Source organism: Rhododendron vialii, chromosome 7a (genome assembly GCF_030253575.1).
Source record: "Rhododendron vialii isolate Sample 1 chromosome 7a, ASM3025357v1".
NCBI lineage: Eukaryota > Viridiplantae > Streptophyta > Magnoliopsida > Ericales > Ericaceae > Rhododendron > Rhododendron vialii.
Genome location: NC_080563.1, coordinates 10,698,245 through 10,719,576, shown reverse-complemented (window position 1 = coordinate 10,719,576; position 21,332 = coordinate 10,698,245). Strand labels below are relative to the sequence as shown.

Sequence of the window (21,332 nt, the reverse complement as noted above, 5' to 3'; positions counted from 1 at the left end):
GGGAGGAGTTGAGAGTTGGCCAGAAACTGTTACCCCTCAAGAAGTTGAGCAAAAAGCTGTTGAATTGGCCAATTTCTTGCATCTACCAGTTGAATTTTTTTTTTTTGGTAAAAGTGATCTAAAGAATGAATGCTTTCTCAATGGGGGAGAAAAAAGTATAATCCTCTTTTTTTCTATAATAACACGAGAGAAGGAGATAATGGAACTTGTTTCGAATACAGGTGAAACCTCCTTTTCATTGTTTCTGCGATCTCTTGACATATTGGAAGTTGTTACTATTCTTCAGAAGCGAGACCAATTATCGACCGTGTTTCCTTTCAAATGTTTTATTTCACTTGTAACATGAACAGAAGATCAGACACAAGAAACGTTACCAAACAACTACTCATTTGGCTCAGAAGACTGTTGAATTTCCAGATAAAGTACAACCTCATCTTCTCCTGCTACAAATGGAAATATGTTTCCAAACACAGAATTACCAGAAAACTTTCTGCCACCATTGTTAATCGACCCGTAGTCTCATAATGGTAACAAATATGTTAGTTGAGAATCCCGGTCAATTTATACACACCTTGATTGATTGAGGATCGTGAAGTTAACAAACTTCAAACAACTCGAAGTCAATTTTTTTTAATTAATGGCGATAGAGTCAAACCTTGCACCTATAAGTCTCATACTTATCTAAGAAGAATGGACTCACCTTTGGGACTATCCTCGGCTATGACAGCTTATATCTTTTGACCTCATCAAACAGAATGTTCGACATTCAATTATTAATTAAAACACAATGATCACAAACACATCTTTAATTTTTTATGGTTCTGGAATGAGTGTCAAAATAGAATAATAACGGCAAATAAGAACGAACATACAATTCCGATACTGGATGAACAACTACTAATTTTTACATCAGATCAAACGTGATATCAATGTCTTTTTCGAACATATTATAAAGTAGTACCGAAAGATTTATTGTTTATATTTTTAATGTCAACGTGTTCAATTATAGAAGTATGTGTCTTATATAGTTATCAATGCATACAATCTTGTGCATATCTCTGTATTTCGAAAACGAATAATATTGAAGCTAGGTTGCAAAATTTATGGATACACAAGAATCATGGGAGGATGACTATTGAATTTCTCAGGAAAAAAAATGTTGGAGGATTGGGCGTGAAATCTTTTACGAAAAGATTCATTTAAGAACTCGTATCGTAGTTACTAATATTTTGAGAAAAATACTACTATTATCATATTAAAAAAATATTGCAACTTGAATACTAACAAAATATTGCAACTTGGATAAGACGCTCGTGCAAACTTGTCCGAGTGTAAAAGATTAGACAAATTGTATATTTTTTTTTCCTAAAGGGCACCAAGTGGTTAGCATAACATCAATGATTATGTTATGCATTTATAATCTCCCAGATATATTTTTCTAATGGGTGGGTGTTTAGCACAGTAGCACTCATAGATTCATTACATTATTTTCTCAAAAAAGTTCACTATTTTTTACTTTGTGGGTGTTTGGCACTCAATAGATTTACTTTGGTTTTTAAAAAAGTGTTCTTTCGCCAATCAATTGTTGCGCAATTTCATTATGGGTCTTTGTGGGTCTGAAGACTGATACAGTTGGAGAAGCGTATGTATATGTCGGTGGGAGTTTGGAAAACGGAGTTGTAGTAGTAATTGAGTACACCCTGAAGGATCTTTATTATGTCCATCTGTATTCTTCTTGTATATCCTCCTTTATTATCCGAATCTCATCACTCTGAACCACCTTTCGTTCCAATTTGCCATGATCTTTGTCCTTCTTCCCCACTTCATTCAAACCATTGCCCGACTTCCCAAACAATTTCTTGTGTACCCAAAAGTGTAATTACCCGGAACGAAGCCTCAAGCCTCTTGGGTTGTTCAAGGTACGGAAAACCTCATTTGGGTTTTGCTGTAGCGTGCTGTTATTGCTTACTTTGTGCTCTGATTTGACTGGAGACTTCCTTTGATTGACTTGTCCGAGTCGGATTCTGAACCGTGTTGACTCGGTAAAAGGAGCGTTGGTGAGGATTGACTCAGATTTGTGGTGTTGGATGGTATTGATTTCTGTATTCCTCTAAATTCTTCCATTTGTGGCTTATATTTATTTCATTTTTGTGTTTGTGTGTAAATGTGTATTTTTTTTTTTTGGTAAACAGATTTCAGTTTTGATCTGGTTATAATAAGCCCTGTCAAAAGATAGTAGTTTTGGAGTGCTGCACTTTTTTGTGGGTCTTGAAAATGGAGCATAACTAGATTGGTATGTGAAGCTGGATTGCTTGTTTCAGAGCTGCTCTTAAGTTTGTTGTTTTCCTTCGGAATTCTGGTGCTGGGATGGGTAGTAAGTGCTCTAAACTCACATCATGTTGCTGGGCTTCACAGCAAAATGGGCCAATTTATGAGGCACCTACTAGAGTTGGTAGGTTTTACATTTGGATTTGTTGTTTCTGGTTTTGGTGATTAGGAGGATTGTGGATTGACAAAATTTATGTCTCTTTGCAGAAAAGGAGGAGAAGAGTGAAGTCGATGAGTTGCCCGTCTTTTGTGAATTCACCATTGAGCAACTTAGAAATGCTACGTCCGGATTTGCGGCAGAGAACATAGTTTCTGAACATGGGGAAAAGGCTCCTAATGTTGTTTATAAAGGGAAGTTGGATCAAAAGCGGATCGCTGTCAAACGCTTTAATAGGTCTGCTTGGCCGGATGCCCGCCAGTTTTTGGTAAGTGTGGAATAACTCTAAAGTCTAAAGCATTCTTTTTTGTGTGGCTTCGTAAATGTCAAGAATTTCTGACATTGTATGCCATTCTTGAATTGATGTTGTGTATATTAGTGTCGTTTTATGATCAAGAAGCTTTTGCCTGTATGTCTAGGTTCTGTTGCAGTTCAGAAATATACCTGGGATATGGTCTATGTCCAAGTGCTGGCAAAGTTCTTAGACTTAGTGGCAGTGTCTTGAGTCATTTCTGAAACCTACATGACGCTTAGTGCACTACCAAAATACATCAAATTAATTGCGGCTGTTATTCTATATGAATTTATCTACACGCATGTTGTGACCAGTAGGGATCATTGGAAATGGAATCATTTGACAGGTCGTCTTGCATAATTGAATTAGTCTAGCCTGAGCATTGTGTGAACATGAACAAATATGGACATTTATAATGCCTGCTAAAAAGTAACTCACTCAAACATCGTGCCTTTGAAGGTTATTCATTGTGTGCTACCTTTTAACTTGAGCTCAAATGGATCAAACATGGCAATTATCCTTTTCCTTGCAACATTGATTTTGAACTTACATATTATTTATAAGCTCTGACATCGTTACCGTTTGTTACCCCAGGAAGAAGCAAGATCTGTAGGTCAACTCAGGAACCATAGATTAGCAAATCTACTTGGTTGCTGTTGTGAAGGTAGTGAGAGACTACTTGTTGCCGAATTTATGCCCAATGAGACGCTTGCAAAACACCTATTCCATTGTAAGTCTGTTTTGTTACTTTCCCTATCTTTACTTGTCCTTTACTCGTTTCTTCAAAACCCTCTCCATCTTTACTTGGTCCTTTACTCTTTCTTCAACACCCATTCCATGTTGAGATTCTCAAGTTGTATCTACAAACTGAAACCGAAATTTTTGGTTGTTAACAGTCGAGAGTCGAGACATAATGATTCCCATATGGCCACATTATTTGGCAACTACAAAATATGTCCATGCGATGTTTCTACTCATTTAATAATCTAACCCAGAACATAGGGCCATTGTTCCCTGCACCTAATTTCTTACTTGAAGGGTTTCTATGTTTACTATTGATGGTTGGATAGGTGTGCCTGGTTTTTACTATTGTAGGGGAAAAAACCATTTGTTTCTTCAGGTGAAAGTATTCTAATGTATGTTTGTACCCCACATTTCTGTAGCTATGCTATATATTTCTTGGCCCCTTTCAACCTGGCACATAGAATGGCAGATTTTATGGCTTTTCACTATTTTCAGTTTTAATTAGAGGTTGAGGCCAAAATAGTGGCTTACCTTTTTGCGTTTCATTTCCCATAAATCTGGTTCAAGTTCAAAAGTTTTGAGCTATCTCTTCTTTCTTTCACATTTGTACAGTCACGTCTAAAGTTGCCTCTTCTATCGAAATCCTTTAATATTTTGATTTCCTTTCTATGTTAGATACTCTATAATGTTGTTTTCCAATCAGGGGACACACAGCCTATGAAGTGGGCAATGCGCTTGAGAGTAGCTTTATATCTTGCACAAGCTCTAGACTACTGTACGGGCAAAGGACGTGCCCTGTATCATGATCTTAATGCTTACAGAGTAGTCTTTGATGATGTAAGTACTTTTGGTTTCCCCTGCTTATCATCTTTGTTCAGTGGTCAAAGTGGATTTTCTTACTTTCTTGTTATATTGCAGGAGTGTAACCCTAGACTGTCATGCTTTGGTTTAATGAAGAACAGTAGAGATGGAAAAAGTTACAGCACGAACCTTGCATTCACCCCTCCAGAGTATCTAAGGACTGGTAATAACTATCGCCAACAAGCAATATGTTTATGCACCAGTTGTCTATCTTTACTAATCCTCTTGAGTCTTTCTGTATTTTGTTGTATGTATGTGTGAGATTGGCTCTTGCATCCTAATTTTGCAAATTTCAAGGGTTTGCATAGTAATCTGGTTGTTTACTATTGGTTTGTGTCGTCGTGTTTTCCCCCCCTCCAGTGTTTTTGGTTACGATGTAAAAAACTTCTGTTGTTATGATCTGTCACATTATCTTATTTTATGGCCTTTTCAAATACTCTTCTTTAGCTGGTTCAGCACTAACTCTCTGAATGAAAAGATCTCCACCCCCAGCTCTTGCGTGCGCACGGGCAACCACTTTGTTATCAAAATTTTCTTCAAAATTTGTACTTAGCTACCTCATATGAGATCCACCCTTCTCTTCACATTGTACTCATCTATGTAAAGCATTGATGGCTTTGTCTAACCAAACATAGAGCTTCTTGTCTTTATGCGGGGGACTTTTTGTGGTTTTTCTGATGTAGCTTAAATGGTGGTCGTAATGTTATTGACCATTGCATAAACTCTATTCTTTTGTTTATTGTGATGTTTTAAGTGATTCGGGTTTATCATCTTTCTTGAAGGAAGAGTAACTCCAGAAAGTGTAGTTTATAGCTTCGGCACCCTTTTGCTTGACCTTCTAAGTGGAAAGCACATACCTCCAAGCCATGTAAGTCTCCCTGCTCCTGCTGCTCACATGTTTATGCCATGAATTTAATGCAGCCTTTGGTTAGTTTTTTGTTTTACTGCGATGTGGAATTTAGCCAGGCAAGCCCGCATTGTAATGTGGTACTTATTGTTCGATATATTGGCTAATTGTGCCTGCTTCAGGTGTCATGTTTTGGTATGAATGACATTCCTAATTAGTTGTTTGTCTGTGACTTAAGCTGCACCCGCATCCTTACACGGTTTGTGGCATTTCATAAGAGTTTTCATATACCTTTGCGACTTAACTTTTTGTTGAATAATTTTTATCAGGCTCTTGACCTCATACGGGATAGGAATATTGAGAAGCTAACGGATTCTTGCTTGGAGGGCCAATTTTCTAATGATGAAGGAACAGAGTTACTACGTTTAGCTTCAAGATGCTTACAATATGAGCCAAGAGAGCGGCCAAATCCAAAGTCATTGGCTGCTGCTTTGATTCCTCTTCAGAAGGAAACTGAGGTTGGTTGTTTTCTCCAGCGTGTCCACTGTCTGACCTAATAAAGAAAAAAAAAAAAAACTGGACACATATTTAGACGTGTCCTATACCAGGAGTGTGATGTGTCCATGCTTGTTAGGCCTCAAAGGTAAAAATAGAGAGTGAATAAAGGTGTCCATGCTTCTTTGGTCCCAACCTTATAAGAGAGTGAAATTATGAAATCAGTGTTCATGAATCTGATAGAGTTCACAGTATACCTGGGGACCGATTATCGGAAATTTTTGAGAATGGGAGGTAGAAGGGCGTAATGATAGGTACATTCTTCTGGTGTGTACCAGTTAAAATGAGATATCATTTTCATTCGGATGAGTTCTTATTTTCCTGGCACGATGACCTGGTGTAGGCGGCTAGGTGCATCTCCTCCCAGGTTCCTTGCCTGAGTTCAACTCTCACCCCACTTCACCATCCCTAAGGCTTCGGCCTTCCCGAAGACGTTTATATATGGTAAGTTGGAATATAGGCACATATATGTATACAGTTCTTCGATGAGCTAAGGAAAGAAAACTCAAAACTGAACACAATGACAAGTGCTTCACTGGCCCCGCAACATGTTGTGGGTTTGAATTGCTAGAATTGGTGTTGCCGCCAAAAAAGTGAGTGTATACCTCCTCCCATGGGTTATGAGCCATTCTATTTAGTGCTAGCATGACCAGCTTCGGGACGTGCGCCTGTGAGCTTGCTTGCATGATAAGATTCTGAAGATAGACTAGTGTGTCCGCCCTTCTCATAGCTTAATATATGTTCGGGATGACTCCCTAATGAATGAGTTTGCATTGTGTGTGGTGAGCTGACGGTAATGTGTTTTGCAGGTTCCTTCTCATGAATTGATGGGAATTCCACATAGTGCTGCGTCTTTTCCCCTATCTGCACTTGGTGAAGCTTGCGTAAGAAAGGATTTGACTGCCATACATGAGATCTTAAATAAGATTGGGTATAAAGATGATGACGGAGCAGCAACTGAGGTTTGTTCCTGATATGTAAAAAAAGCAACTGATATTTAAAATACATGATAGCTTGTGTGTTTTATCTTGTTAACGAATAAGTCTTCCAATTTAGTCCTTCATTGAGACATCAATATAACTGGAAGGGTGGAGTAGGTTGAAGGGCTATCTTACGCAGAGCCTTGAATAAGTCTTATATTTACCTGTAGTGGGTTAAATTTTGTTAGTAGTCTTAGAGTTGAATTATTTCAGGTTTTGTATTATAACTTTTCAGGGTTTTACCATTAGAAATCAGGTCATTACACCAGAATGTTGGGTTCTGTTAATCAGAATATGTTCTTCATTAGACTTGTCTAAGCACATGCTTTTTTTATTTTGTCATAATAGGGTAGAACTGAATTATATGTTGACATTAACTTGTAACATGCAGACACACTTACACACACACACACACACACGGGTGCGTAAAAACGTGCCGCATTTTTTTCTCATGCTGTGTGTGTGCACTCATCACTTGTTCAGAGCTTCTATTTGATGCTTATAGTTGAGGTTCTTGCCATCATCCACCTGTAGAAGTCATGCTTATCTAACTTGTTTTACAGCTTTCATTCCAGATGTGGACGCACCAGATGCAGGACACATTGAATTCAAAGAAAAAGGGCGATGTAGCATTTCGGCACAAAGACTTCAGAGCAGCTATTGAATGCTACACACAGGTTAGAACGCTTACCACCTGTATCCAGTCGTGTGTAATAGCTTGCGATTGATTTCAAAATTGTTGTCTACCATCAGCTACCTCGTTTCTTGTGGGCCTCAATTTGCATGTTCCTGGGGAGGGGGTGAATATATGGTCCTGTCTTAGTTTCTTATGTTGCATATAGGATGTGCTTTTGTGTTTCGGTGTTCTTCATCAGCTATGCAAAAAAATTAAAAAATTGTTTCTGTATTGTTGTTTCAGTGTCTGTAATTATTAGATGGTTGGTTATGTGTTTGAAAAAGAGAACACAAATCACCAAGAAAGATTGACGTCAGCAACTACTTTGTGGATCGAGGTGATAAAATAGGATGTCCTATCCTTGGTGTAACTTTGAGCAAAATCAATTTGAGGATAAGGATCGCTATGGCTTGCCCCAAATACCAAAGGCTTCTTGTTTTGAGCCTTCTTTGTGGGCAAAGAAAAATTGTACTCTTTAAAGTTTTCTATACTATCTTTTGCTCTTCTGCATGAGAGTATGTTCTAGCTTGCAGCTAATTGATAGCTTTGCACGTGCAGTTTATTGATGCTGGAACCATGGCTTCCCCCACGGTGTTTGCTCGACGTAGCCTGTCCTATCTCATGAACAATATGCCGCAGGAAGCCCTCGATGATGCAGTGCAAGCGCAAGTAATATCCCCCGTGTGGCATATCACATCATATCTACAAGCTGCTAGTCTTTTTGCTTTGGGAAGGGAGAATGAGGCACAAATTGCCCTCAAAGAGGGTTCAATACTTGAAGAAAAGAGGAACGAAACTTCCTGACAATGGCAAAGAGGAGGTCCAGTCTAATCTCTTTTCTTCTGAATTGCATCTTTCGTAAAGGTGGCCATCACACGTCAAACACAATGCTTCTTGGTTTCAAGCAAAACACAAGCTCCTCAGCCTCGAAAAAACCACAGGTTTTAAGGGACGCAATAGTCTCTGTCCACTGCACGCGTAACTAGTTGTTTTTGTATTCGTTTTTTGAATCATTCTTTTGCATCACTACTGGGTTGTTTGGTTTTGTTTGGTCAGTTTATTTGGGCGGTGGGGAGCATGCCTCGGTAGCATGACCACTCTGCCCAATGGTGACAATACCTTACCTTTTCCATTAACCTACGGGAGTTGTTCAGATACAATTGACTCAGATTATGTTCGTACAGGAATCAATTGTGAGTTACATGCTGAAATTCGTGTACAGTACACTTTCTTTCTGCTGATAATTGATGATTTTGGATCAGATTATTGCCTTCAGTTTTTTCTTTTCAGCTTTGTTGCGGAGTTGATGTACTGTTGCTTATGTGCGAATATACAACAAAACTAACAAGATCACATGTATTATGGAGGAATCATTCACACGGAAAATCTGTTAGTGGGGATCAATCGGGACTAGATAGGCCCTGTAGAGTATTTCTGGATTGAAATGCATCTCTAGTATTGGCTTTTGTTTTCTGGACCGAAAAATGAAACTTCTAGTTCATGATTCAGAAGATGTAGCACATAAACTTGTCATAAATCCACTGCACATATAAATTACGATATCAACAACAATTACTATATAACGACCTCCATATGTCCTATAAGCAAAGAGAAGTATTACCAACACTCGTCATCTCCCTCATCATCATAGCCATACTCACACTCTTCCTCCTCATTCCTAGAGTACCATTCCTCCGTATCCTCCTCTTCTTCGTCACCCGCCTCTTCCCCATTCTCTTGTTCCTCCTCTTCGCCATTGCAGTTCTCGGTATCTGCTTCATACTTATCGTCAACCATCTCTTCCACATCCCCGTTCTCTTGCTCCTCGTCATCATCATTGTTCTTGGTACCCGCTTCATTCTTATCCTCATCATCGCTATCATTTCGAGACTCAACCCGGGTTCTTTTCCGGCTAGGAACAACAAAAGGGTCTTCCTCGTCAAAGAGTTTATCCAGTGCATTGTAGTTGATCTTGGAACTCAATCTCTTCTTTGTTCGGGTTTCTTCCGTCGTTGCTTCTGCAGCAGCAGTTGCAGCATTGGCATTTGTATCCCGTTTACTTCGCTGTTGTCGTCGTCGTTTATCCATGGATTCCATGGATTTTTTCGACGTACCGTATCTTTCTTTTTCTGCTTGTTCCTGAAGATAGTCTTTGTTCATTGCTTCCCATATAATCTTCTTGTACAAATACTCCTGCTTTGTGTTAAGGTAGCCTTTTACATCATCGCCATCGATGAAGACGTTGTCACGACATACTTTTCCGCAGACACCACAACATACAGAGCCGAATTTAGGATCAATTGTTTCGGGGCAATCTCGGGTGCAGTGGCCGCACAGAACCATCTTTGTATCTTGAAATTGAAATTTGAAAGGGTTTGCTAGAGAGAGAGAGAGAGAGAGAGAGAGAGGCGGCTGTGGTACCGCCAAATGAAGAGACAGAGCGTTTAGGTTTTTGAAGACAGAGCGTTTAGGTTTTTATAGTTTTGCTTTTTCTCGTACCCTTTAGGGTTTGTTTTATTTTGTAAATCCTTAGGGTTTGTTTCATTTGCGTACGGGTTATTTCCGGAATTTTTTTTTGAGAGATTAGGAAATTAATTCTCCCTCTTTAAATTTACAGTAGTGATATAGGTACAACGAATCTCATACAGCAGCCGCGTACAGATCCATTTTGTGGTCATCTTGGGGTCCCACAAAGATGATCGGAGCCGCTCGTTTTATTCAAAATATATTATTTAGAGTTGTAAAAAATCATCTCAATCCGATACCGGTAAAGACGTTTACGAATTATCTAACTTTGCTTCAGAAATTCAGGCCAAATTATGAGGCAAAGCTGTATGATTCGTAAATGCCCTTACCAGTATCGGATTGAGATGATTTTTTACAGGGACCTTAAACAAAATATTCTAAACAAAACGAGCGGTTTAGATCATTTTTGTGAGATCCGAGACGGGCACAAAATGGATCTGTGCATGCCTGATGTACAAGATTTGCTGTACCCCTAGCATTTCTGTTAAACTTAACCAAAAAAAACTATGGACACAAATGAAACGGCACAGATTTGTTTGTGTTTGAGACCATTTGATGGATGCGAGCTATACATCTGTTGTTTGAGACTCACGTGCATCGAAGGATTCTTAACATATTTGTGCATGTGCATCTGTGTCCTAGCATTGCTCTTAATTTAAAGTTTGACAAATATTTGACACACCCAAATAATATATATTGTATTAATTACTTGCCATTCCTTTTGTCCTTATTCAACTTTTTTTTTTGTTTTGTCCTAATTTTTTGGACATTTTCTTGGATATTTCTTAAATTTTTGGGTAAAAATCATAATTTTTTATTTTTTCTATTCTCCTTGTCAAGACAACCCAATAATACATAAAAATTAACAAACGCAAACAAAATTTGAATAAGGACAAAATAAAAAAGTCGTAGTCTATCGCTTATAGTTTAGCAGAAGCGTGGTGTATAAAAACAAATTGATTTAATACCAATATAGCAATATGTACACACATGACATTGACAATCGCATAAGCAATATTTTTTTTTTTGGTACAAACATAAGCAATAAATTAATAATCACAAATTTGAAAAATATTACACCGTTTATATCTTGCAACAATAATAGGAGTAAACCCCAACATAAAATGAAACCGACCACCATGTTTATTCACCCCTCAACACACATCCACCACCACCACTGAAACAAATGAATTATATAGACATAGGCACCGATATGTTGTTGTAACCACTCCCAAAAAATCCTCCCTATCGATGCACTTTCTGTGGCCGGTTCTGTGAGCGGTTTCTGCGTAAAATAAAAAGCCCCTCTTAATTTGCCTCCGCCTCCTCCTCGTACTCCTCCTCCCCGACCTCATCCGCTACCGCATCCTGATACTGCTGATACTCCGACACCAAGTCATTCATGTTGCTCTCCGCCTCCGTGAACTCCATCTCGTCCATCCCTTCCCCCGTGTACCAATGCAAGAAAGCCTTCCTCCGGAACATGACCGTGAACTGCTCCGACACCCTCCTGAACATCTCCTGGATCGACGTCGAGTTCCCCATGAACGTGGACGACATGGACAGCCCCGTGGGCGCCACGTCGCACACGCTCGACTTCACGTTGTTTGGGATCCACTCCACGAAGTACGACGAGTTCTTGTTCTGCACGTTGATCATCTGCTCGTCGACCTCCTTGGTGCTCATGGACTTGCCGCGGAAGAGGGCGGAGGCGGTGAGGTAGCGGCCGTGGCGGGGGTCGGCCGCGCACATCATGTTCTTGGAGTCCCACATCTGCTGGGTGAGCTCGGGGATGGTCAGGGCGCGGTATTGTTGGGAGCCGCGGGAGGTCAGGGGGGCGAAACCGACCATGAAGAAGTGGAGGCGGGGGAAGGGGATGAGGTTGACGGCAAGCTTGCGGAGGTCGGAGTTGAGTTGGCCGGGGAAGCGGAGGCAGCAGGTGACTCCGCTCATGGTGGTGGAGATAAGGTGGTTCAAGTCACCAACTGCAACATTGCACGAACAATAAGCATTTGTAATTTTAGAGCAACCACGTTTTCACAGATTCCGATTTTGTTTATTCACATGAATGGGCAAACTAAATTAAGGCATTGCTTCCCAAGAACTATATATAAGTTATTATGCATCCAAATCACTGAGTCATTACTACGCCATCAAGGGCTTGTTACCTCGGTCAGAGCCGGCTCTGAGCTGAGACGAGCAAGGCGGCGAACTTAAACCCCCGAATTTTGGATCAAAATTAGGGCCCAGATAGGTGTAGCCAGATATGTAACTCCTTCCATCCCATAAAATTTGACACTTTCATTATTTCAGCCCTATGAAAAAATTAACTATCTTTTAATCTGTAATATTTTTTATAAGTAATACTCCATCCGTCCCTTTTTAAATGTCATACTTCGTAACTCCAACTTATTAAAAAAGCATCATCATTATACTTTTCACATCAACTTTTTCCTCCACTTTTCTTACTTATCCATCATCATTACACTTTTTACTCACTAACTTTTCAAAATGGAATCTACTTTTAGGGACAAAATAGACAATGTACCAATTTTTACCCACTAACTTTACCAAATGGACACTTATTAAGGGGCAGCCCAAAATGGAATACTGGACTATAATAAAGGGACGGAGGGAGTATGAATTTTGTTTGATAGATTTTAATTTGTTCTATTAAACAAAGTTCAAAGAATCGCCTAAAACATTATGGATTGAAAGATATACGTAATTTTAAAATGACACGCATTTCTAAAAATGTCAAACTTTATAAGATGGAGGGAATATACATTGAATCTAGTTTCTTTATCAAAGATTTACATTGTTCAAATCTTAGCGGCCTCTTTTTTCCTTTCCCATATGAATATTTTTTTCCTCTCATAAGTTCGTTTTAGGCACCGAAAATCTCAAAACCGGCCTTAACCGCAGTAATTGTGTTCAAAACCGATGAGAGTATTAAGAGGATGTGTACTTACAACTTGGATTGGTGAGCTTGAGAGTGCGGAAACAGATATCGTAGAGGGCTTCATTGTCGAGAACCATGCACTCGTCGGCGTTCTCGACCAGCTGGTGGACGGAGAGGGTGGCGTTGTACGGCTCAACCACGGTGTCCGACACCTTGGGTGACGGGAAGACGGAGAACGTCAGCATCATCCGGTCCGGATACTCTTCCCTTATCTTTGATATGAGCAGGGTCCCCATTCCGGACCCTGTCCCTCCTCCCAGTGAATGGCAAATCTGGAAGCCTAATCAAATCCAAAACCCAGAAGTAATTAACCAAGATTTTGCCTTAAACAGAGTCCTCTAGGTCCAGTAGTTTTCACTTTTCACCTTCACCATTTCAATTTTGTGACCAGTTAGAAATGAATTTAAAGGGGAAATTGATTTTATGTACTGTAAACAACATACTTTAATCACTTACGGGCCAATCTTTGGCATAATGGCAATTATGCAGCATGAGTTCAACCTACTTGGTTGCGTTAGGTATAAAAGACATTCGAACACAAATCCAAACAACGATTACTTTAGAATTACCGTTCAATACATATTAGACAAACAAATTTATATCCGGATCTGTGTCGGTAAGTAGCCTAAACATTACTGTACGTAGCTAATTTGACCACTGAATCAAACCATGATAAATTAAAAAATTTGCAGGATATTTTTAAGTGGGCCACACCAGCAAATCTTGTGAAATCTTTTACTCCGTATTACTACTTATGTGATTGATTTTTCTATCCCTTCAATAATTGAAGCTGACGTGGCGTTGTGGAAGTAGAACGGCTGAGGTGGATTTTTTTTTTTTTTTCAAGTATAAAGCTCTCAATTTCAATATCATCATTTGTGGAAATTGTTTGACTTCTATAATGTCAGAGAAATAAAAACTCATGAACTTGAAGAAATCGAAATTATACCTTGTAAGCAATCACAATTCTCTGCCTCTTTACGAACCACATCAAGAACCGAATCGATCAGCTCGGCTCCCTCAGTGTAATGCCCCTTGGCCCAATTGTTTCCGGCGCCATTTTGGCCGAAAACAAAGTTGTCAGGCCTGAAGATCTTTCCGTAGGGCCCGGTACGCAGGCTGTCCATCGTACCGGGCTCGAGATCCATCAACACCGCTCTGGGAACATACCTCCCACCACTTGCCTCATTGTAGTAGACATTCACCCTCTCAAGTTGAACATGAGAGTCGCCGACATAGTTTCCAGTGGTATCGATGCCGTGCTCGTCGCACACCACCTCCCAGAACTTGCCCCCAATCTGGTTACCACATTGCCCGGCTTGGATGTGAAGAATTTCTCTCATTTCTTCGGGCAAAAAGATGTGGGAAGATTGGAAATGGCTTAAAGGGTACTGCAAAATGGGATGAGTAAAGTGAAGGGAAGGAGGGCAGGGAAGAATGGAAAGTGGATGGGGGGTTTTGTAGGTGTGAAGGGGATTGAGGATGTGATTGAGACACTGATATTTTTTTCCTCAATTAATCTTTAATAATATAGAATGAGAAAATTATTAGAGAGAAGGAGGGAGAGTTAATAATTTTCTTTTCCATTTTTTTTTTTGATCCGCTTAATGATTTTCATGTGGGTGTGTTTGGGAGGAGGGGATGTCAAAGTCCAACATGGAGTCAGGTGAGCTGGATATGGAAGGAGACAACAAGGTGGATCTCAATTAGGTCATTTGGCTTCATTCATCTAAAATTACAATCACATCCTCCTTGCTTTTGCTCACTCATCATCTAAAGGGGAACAGAAAGTGTACCCCCACCGCTCAACGTTCACCGCTCCCTCCACCATTCTCAATCTCACCGTTCAAAAGTGTTTTGGACAGTTTCAGGAAAGAGTTTTTAAAATCCAGACCATTGATTGCCCAGACGGACGGTGAAATGTTGAGGGGTGGGGGTAGTCTTACTGAAAGAGAAAGTATCTCTCCTATTGTCGTCGATGTGACAGAAAATGAGAACCACCACAGTTCCATTTGATAATCCGAGCCGATTATTTTGTAATGCTTTATTTGTTTGGCTTTCTTGCGAAATTTAAATTAATTAGATATCAGTCTATTCATCTAAAATAATTATAATTGTTAGAAGAGGAATGAAAGGTCAAAATCTGGTTTTTTTTCTTCTTTCTTTTTCTTGTGACAAATAGGTGTCTTTACCCGTGTCCGACCTGCGTGTTCTTTTCATGGACCGTAAACACATAGGGGCTGGCCACAATGAACGATTCCAATCTTCAAATAAGTTTTTTGCAAGTTTCATTTTTCGTAACATGAAAGATAGCACACAATTAGTGGAATGAACATATCAATCATGCCATTTTTGGTCTATTTAATGATAATGAGGTGGTTATAATGTCCTAGTTTTTGTGATTTATGGATCCAGATAGGTCCTAGTTGAGTGTGTGTGTGTAAATTTATTTTTGTATGTTAGTGTTGACATAATGCAATGGAATATAAGTTAAGAGAGGTAGGAAGCCACAATAATTGAAGGCATGAGAGTCTGTCAGACCTTTATCTTCTCTTATTTCGTCTTTTTGATTATTATTTGCATCAAGCTCCCATTAGGACTGGCAATGGGCTGGTTTAGTGTGGGAATCCAAAGCTAAAGTCTCTCCAACATCATAACATTAACGGACTCGGGATGCTGTCAAGTAGCTCCCTACCGAGCGGGTATAGAGATCTAGCTGTTTTTTTCGGCACGGACGGCTCGGATCGAATCTGAACACATATAAATTGCATACAAATCTGAACCGTCCATTGCTTGGTTAATATCCGAGCCATCGGGTCACAAACGGGTTAAAATCACCGTTCAGGTTTTGGTAAAAACCTACAAGTAGTTACAGTAACACAAAACCTCCCTTGAGATTTCTGGAAGCCGGAGAAAACACCATTGACAGAAATGATGCCAGTGACATGATTCTACAGCGTTAATGGTAGAACATTGTAATCCATTTCAATAGTATATGTTTTGGTTGGTGAATGGTTCAAGTCGATGAATGCTGCAGAGAGTAATGTGAGAGAATGTAGAGGTGAGCTGTCTGCAATCTGCATCTAACCAATGGCCCCATACCATAATGCCAAGAAAGTACCCACTTCAGCAACCAGCCAGCCAGCCAGCCTATCACTCCGGTCCAGATGAATCCCCAAGGTTTTTTTTTGATCCGTAGATGAACAGTTGACAGTTCTATTTTATTGCAATTTGCAACAAATGTTTTCTCTTATGACTCCGAGTGGATCATCTTGATTCCTACCTGCACGGTTGCACCTCGACTAATTCCTAAAAGACGAATTCTACCGTCCGCTAGCAATGGCCTTGATCAAAGATAGGACAGACTCACGTATGAACTAGCTAGCCCAAGGTCATAGGATTCAGAAGGGCTAAAAAATCATCTCAATACCTTTAGCAGAAATTTTTGCATTGGACAAGTCAAGATCCCGAACAAAATTGCCTAATTATACCTTCCTAAAGATCCGGTCAAAAATCTTGGACAACATGGTAGGGTAACATTGGATGGAATAAGGAGCACATGGCACATAATAGCAGCCACATGGCCTTAGTCATGGACCTGAAAATGCTGCCGGATCATGATGTGTCATGGTAAATAAGACTGATATTGTAAGAAGTATTCATACTGAGTATACCAAGATCATTAAGGCAACACCAGGTAAAGTACATCGGATCAGCTCGTCTTCATTATTCATCTCTTCATACCCCTCCATACTCCTCTCGTGGGTCCCACTCCCGAGCAGAAGTAAATAATTCGAATCGGTCATCACGTAGCACTCGTAATAAACTCTATCTGTATTTTCTAAAATGGAAGATAAATATGACTGTAAGCCTAAACTTTCCTTCTGGTGGAACAAAATTTGATTTGTTGACGTGTTCATAGATGTTCTATGAGATGAACGATTTGGATTATTGGTGACTGCTTGGGGTGGAACCCACGAGATGAGTATGGAGAGATGACGTCTGAAGAGTGAAGACGAGCTGATCCCTTGGTACATTGCATGAATTGGAGCAACGAAAGCCCACTACTAGGCCATGTCAAGATGATTACGACAGGGACGGCCCTGAGTTATTGGCGGTCAAAGCGAACTTCTAAGATAGGCCCGTCTAGATGGTTTCACGGATTAAAACTACAAAATTACGAAAACACTTTCAAGATTACTAATCATGAGGGAAAAAAAAACTCAAGTGTGATTCAGGCCTAATAGCAGGCATTGATTTCGGCTTAACATTCATGGTACATTGAAGTGGGTTCGGGTAGAATTATAATTCAATCGAGGCGCGGAATTGTTTTACCCAAGTATGAGAGCAATATTCAATTGGGAACCCCATTTCTTTTGCTGAAATTGCCGAAACAACGCAAATGTTGACCCTCAGGCCTGGCTGTAGATGAAGGTTGTTAGCCCTTCTGGTTAGAGAATAAGGTGGTGTTGGTATCTGGAATCCTGGATTCCAAAAGACGTGTCATAGTCAGCGACTCAGTGTCTCTATCTGCTTTCTCGTTTGTTTTGAGCCGTTTTCCGCCTGTGCTGCTAGTTTGGGGTTTCAAGGGTATACCCTTGGTCCCCTCTTTTGGTTTTGGTTTGGTTCTTATAGAATTACTTACACCACGAAAAAGCATGATGTGAAGGCAAACCAATTTGTACTGAGTTTGTAACAACCGAGAAACATCAAAAAAAAAAAATCAACCTAAGCACAGATGCTGCCACGAGACACACCAAACAGTCAGGAGTGTTCGTGACAGGAAAGGATTGACATAGGATCCTGTACTCTTCTTGGTCCTAAGATTGATACTCCATACGAGTGCAGTCTCATTATGACCATGTATCAAGTCTATCATGGGTATAGTTCTTGTTCTTCGAAATTTGAATTTCTGGTGGTGGTTTTTGGTTGTTAATGTCTTTCCTGTTCCTTCTCCCCTTAATAAGGGGAAAAAGTGGTAACTTGTTCAGAACTTTACATAAGAGTTGATTTTCCAAATTTATGTCTTCTTTCCAGCAAACCAGTAACTTCATGTTAGGTTCGCCTAGTCTACAAACAAATAGAAAACCATAAAACAAATATCTGAGAACCTGCCCTTGACTCATTGATGGAGGTTAATCCTGTTATCAGGATTGGCGAATGCTTAGTGTGTTAAGAGACTTGTTCGGTTGTTCCACATTAGGCCTCTAAGCCACCAAATTCGTATATGTACTTTAGAGGCTACTCCCCTATAGGCAGCTGATTTTGGTTGGATGCCTTCAAAATTTTCTAATGTTCCTGCTGTGGTTCTTATCTATTAAAAGAAACTTACAACAACGAATGAAGTTGGTCCAAAACTTTTTTAAACAGTTTAAAATTCCTTTCAGGGACTAGATCATTAGTCAACGTGGTGTTTGTCTAAGCTAAAAAGGACTACTTGCAAGAATCTAAAGCAGCGGCCAACAGAAAAAATACTACTGATATTACCCAGAGAAACACTAAGTTGCAGCTAAGGACAAGCCAGAGGATTATCAATTCATTCTAGCAATCGATGTAAGAACATCGACACAATTTGTAGTTAGAATGTACTAGAAGGAATTCCCGAAACCAGAATTTAGTTCAGAAATACGAAGTTGAATCATCTGGTAGGGAGATGCCATTTACTTTCAAAAGTCAGATGAACAAAAAAAACAGATAATTGGCAAGTACCAAACCATCATCAATAATGTAACATTATGAACAACACATGCATGATGATATAAAGGTGGTCCAATGTAGACTACCTTATTCTTTTGCTTTTCAAATTTTCCTACTTATATACAGTATAACCAAAGTGAACTTCAGTAATCAAAATATAGATTAGTACTCTTACATTACAAAGGGGTTACCAGAAATCATCATTGACAGCTGCATACGAAGATCGGTATGGCTCATCTTCTTCCTCCATCTCCATCTCCAGCTCCAACTCGCCAGACCCAAACTCAGCTGATTCGATAGCAGCAAGATTCTTCAGATCAACAAGAGAAAGCTCATTCAGGTGAGTCACCACCAAATCAGCAGCCCCAAGTTCATACACCAGATTCTTGCTAGCAACCGCCACACACTTCATCCGGGCATCATGAGCCGCCTCAACTGTAAGATTCGAATTTCCAAACACAATACACCTCTCCGGTATACAATTCAGAAGCTGCCCCGCATAAACAAACATTTCCGGGTCAGGTTTCCCTCTGTACACATCTTCTGCTGCCACAATAACGCTAAAAACACCTTCCATCCTCATGGCTCTAACTGCTTTCTCAAGGGTTTTTCTTGGACGAGTTGAGACCAATGCCATTGGAATCTTGTAATCCATCAGGAACTTGACAAACTCCTTCGACCCAAATCGGAATCCATATTTCCCACCACGTAAAGCTTGGTAAATCCGTTCTTTCCTTGAAGCCATTCTTGCCACTTGAGTTGGGTCTCTAGACCAGCAGAGAACTTCAGAAATGGCATGTTCATTCTTCATCCCTTGGATTCTATTAAGTATGAAACCCAGGGGAGGGGATTTTCCTACTTCCTCAGAAAGAGTTAGCCAGGCCTGATTCTCGAGATTAGGGTTATCTTCAATCAAAACCCCTTCCCATTCAAAGATTGCACCAAACCACCCAGAACCCATTCTTTCTCGTTGAAGCAATGGATTTTCTAGTGAAGGCTTATCAGCCTTATTCTCCCGTGGCCACAACCCCAGTTTTCGATCCAATCCAGTGTCTACTCGCTTCTCAAAACCCCTATCGATTCGCTCTTCTAAAAAACAATATGCCTTCTTGGTTAGCTCCACAGCTTTAGCCTTAATCGATGGAACTGCTAAGCGACCAACTCCCAATCGCGACATGGGAGCAGAACAAACGAGTTTTCTACCAAGGAATTTCGTTACTGGAAACCGGCAGAAATTAAATGGATTCCTTTTGCTTGAGACATCCTTTGGGCAATATCTCTCCCATACCGGTGGATACCCCAAAATAGACGCCGTTGCAATTGATTCCATTGTCCTTGCTAACAAAAAATAGCTGCCGAAATTTACTTTCAAAAACTTCCTAATGTCAAAAACAGAAATACCCTTCTAAGTCTTCTAGAGTGAAGCAAATTCAGAATCCCCTATAAAGTATAAACCAATTAGACTGGACCTAGTATCTTCCAACCAATCCTACCCAATTCAAGATTCAGAACCCTAGCTTCACAAATTAACCAAACTAGGGCCAATTTAATACCGGAAATCAGACCTAGATGGGGTTTTCATAGTCAAAAGCTTCAACTTTCCTAAATAGATCCCTATTTACAACATGAACACTTTCCAAAGCGAGTAAAGAGTAGCAAACCGCCTTACTGAGACAAACGACCCCAACTTTATCAAATACCAATCAAAGTATTATATTAAACAATTAATTCAACGCCCAGATTAAGCAAATCCCATCAACCCAAAACGCCAATTAAAAGGAGGGAAGAAAATACCAATGAATAAAGTAAACGTAACTGTGAAGAAGAATCACGATAGAAAGTTTGCAGCAGGTTTTGAGGGGGGTTTATGAAGGCGGGAGAGGTTGGATTCTTTCTTTCTTTCTTCCAATGGGGTTTTACGTGTGGTTTATATAGAAGCCAGTCCAGAGAGAGAGAGAGAGAGAGAGAGAGGAGCTGCCGACTTAAGACAAGGCCAAGTCCGAATTCCGAGAGGCTGGCAAATTTGGTTACAAGCACACGTGTCTCCTACGTGACCTCGTTCCTTCTTGGAGGCTGGAGGACACGGCTCTGTTCACTTGTCGTGAAAAAAATTTGTGAAAATTCTACATGTATTTTAGTTGAGGAAAAAAATTTGTGAAAATGTTAAAAAGTAGTCCTAGTATTTTAATTGTGGAAAATGATAGGGACAAAAAAAACTTACCCAAAAAGTACTCCGAAAAGAGTAACTAGTGGTTGAGATTCACTTTGATTTGTGTGACCCAATTATCAAAGTGATTCTCAACCACTGATTGTTTTTTTTGAGATACTTTCGGATTAAATTTTTTTTATACCTTGCATTCCTCATTAATTGCACAGAAAACTAGCATGTTGAGTTTGAGGGAAATTAAACCCTTCATTCCTTATCCACACAAATCCTTATTCGGTCGCCTAACGGGCTAGTAGGAAAATGCATAGACGAATACAGATGTTTCTGGAATCATCCAATGCAAATGGGTTATATAAGGTAGATATGGTTTTGTGGAGGCCCACACACATCGGGATGTCCTGAGTACAATACAATACGTATTTGAACTTGTGCACGCCTATCTGTGTCCACGAAATTTTTGTTAGTCTTTTGCATTTTGATAATAGAAGAAAAATTATTTTGCGCTCATGAGGCACCGTTACGTGATACTTTAACTCC

The 21,332-nt window shown here is 39.8% G+C and overlaps 3 protein-coding genes across 4 annotated transcripts; 1 reads left to right on the top strand and 2 right to left on the bottom strand.

Annotated features, from left to right (window-relative positions):
- Positions 1-1,448: 1,448 nt before the first annotated feature.
- LOC131332394 (serine/threonine-protein kinase BSK7-like) lies at positions 1,449-8,704 on the top strand. Of its 2 annotated transcripts, none has more exons than XM_058366596.1 (11): positions 1,449-2,090; positions 2,193-2,452; positions 2,536-2,753; positions 3,375-3,510; positions 4,228-4,361; positions 4,443-4,548; positions 5,168-5,253; positions 5,562-5,750; positions 6,597-6,749; positions 7,331-7,444; positions 8,002-8,704. In XM_058366596.1, the coding sequence occupies exons 2-11, from the start codon at positions 2,368-2,370 to the stop codon at positions 8,245-8,247; spliced, it is 1,467 nt and encodes a 488-aa protein (XP_058222579.1). In that variant the 5' UTR covers positions 1,449-2,090; positions 2,193-2,367; the 3' UTR covers positions 8,248-8,704. The 2 variants fall into 2 exon arrangements, with proteins under 2 accessions (XP_058222579.1, XP_058222580.1); XM_058366597.1 differs by having other exon boundaries at positions 1,567-2,090; positions 2,322-2,452.
- Positions 8,705-10,913: 2,209 nt separating this feature from the next.
- On the bottom strand, positions 10,914-14,599 carry LOC131332396 (tubulin beta chain-like). Its single transcript, XM_058366599.1, has 3 exons — positions 13,881-14,599; positions 12,942-13,211; positions 10,914-11,954 (listed from the first exon to the last, which is right to left on the bottom strand). The coding sequence occupies exons 1-3, from the start codon at positions 14,272-14,274 to the stop codon at positions 11,278-11,280; spliced, it is 1,341 nt and encodes a 446-aa protein (XP_058222582.1). The 5' UTR covers positions 14,275-14,599; the 3' UTR covers positions 10,914-11,277.
- Positions 14,600-18,622: 4,023 nt separating this feature from the next.
- LOC131332398 (5-amino-6-(5-phospho-D-ribitylamino)uracil phosphatase, chloroplastic-like) lies at positions 18,623-20,618 on the bottom strand. The gene has a single exon (XM_058366602.1). The coding sequence runs from the start codon at positions 19,956-19,958 to the stop codon at positions 18,816-18,818; it is 1,143 nt and encodes a 380-aa protein (XP_058222585.1). The 5' UTR covers positions 19,959-20,618; the 3' UTR covers positions 18,623-18,815.
- Between the last annotated feature and the right edge of the window lie 714 nt (positions 20,619-21,332).

What these genes read in the sequence shown, in the direction of transcription:
- LOC131332394 (XM_058366596.1), top strand. Translation starts at nt 2,368, where the DNA reads ATGGGTAGTAAGTGCTCTAAACTCACATCATGTTGCTGGGCTTCACAG. An exon ending in TGAGGCACCTACTAGAGTTG is followed by an intron (nt 2,453 to 2,535) that starts GTAGGTTTTACA and finishes GTCTCTTTGCAG; the next exon opens with AAAAGGAGGAGAAGAGTGAA. An exon ending in ACAGAGTAGTCTTTGATGAT is followed by an intron (nt 4,362 to 4,442) that starts GTAAGTACTTTT and finishes GTTATATTGCAG; the next exon opens with GAGTGTAACCCTAGACTGTC.
- LOC131332396 (XM_058366599.1), bottom strand. Translation starts at nt 14,274, where the DNA reads ATGAGAGAAATTCTTCACATCCAAGCCGGGCAATGTGGTAACCAGATT. An exon ending in GAATTGTGATTGCTTACAAG is followed by an intron (nt 13,212 to 13,880) that starts GTATAATTTCGA and finishes GGATTTGATTAG; the next exon opens with GCTTCCAGATTTGCCATTCA. An exon ending in CAAGCTCACCAATCCAAGTT is followed by an intron (nt 11,955 to 12,941) that starts GTAAGTACACAT and finishes GCAATGTTGCAG; the next exon opens with TTGGTGACTTGAACCACCTT.
- LOC131332398 (XM_058366602.1), bottom strand. Translation starts at nt 19,958, where the DNA reads ATGGAATCAATTGCAACGGCGTCTATTTTGGGGTATCCACCGGTATGG.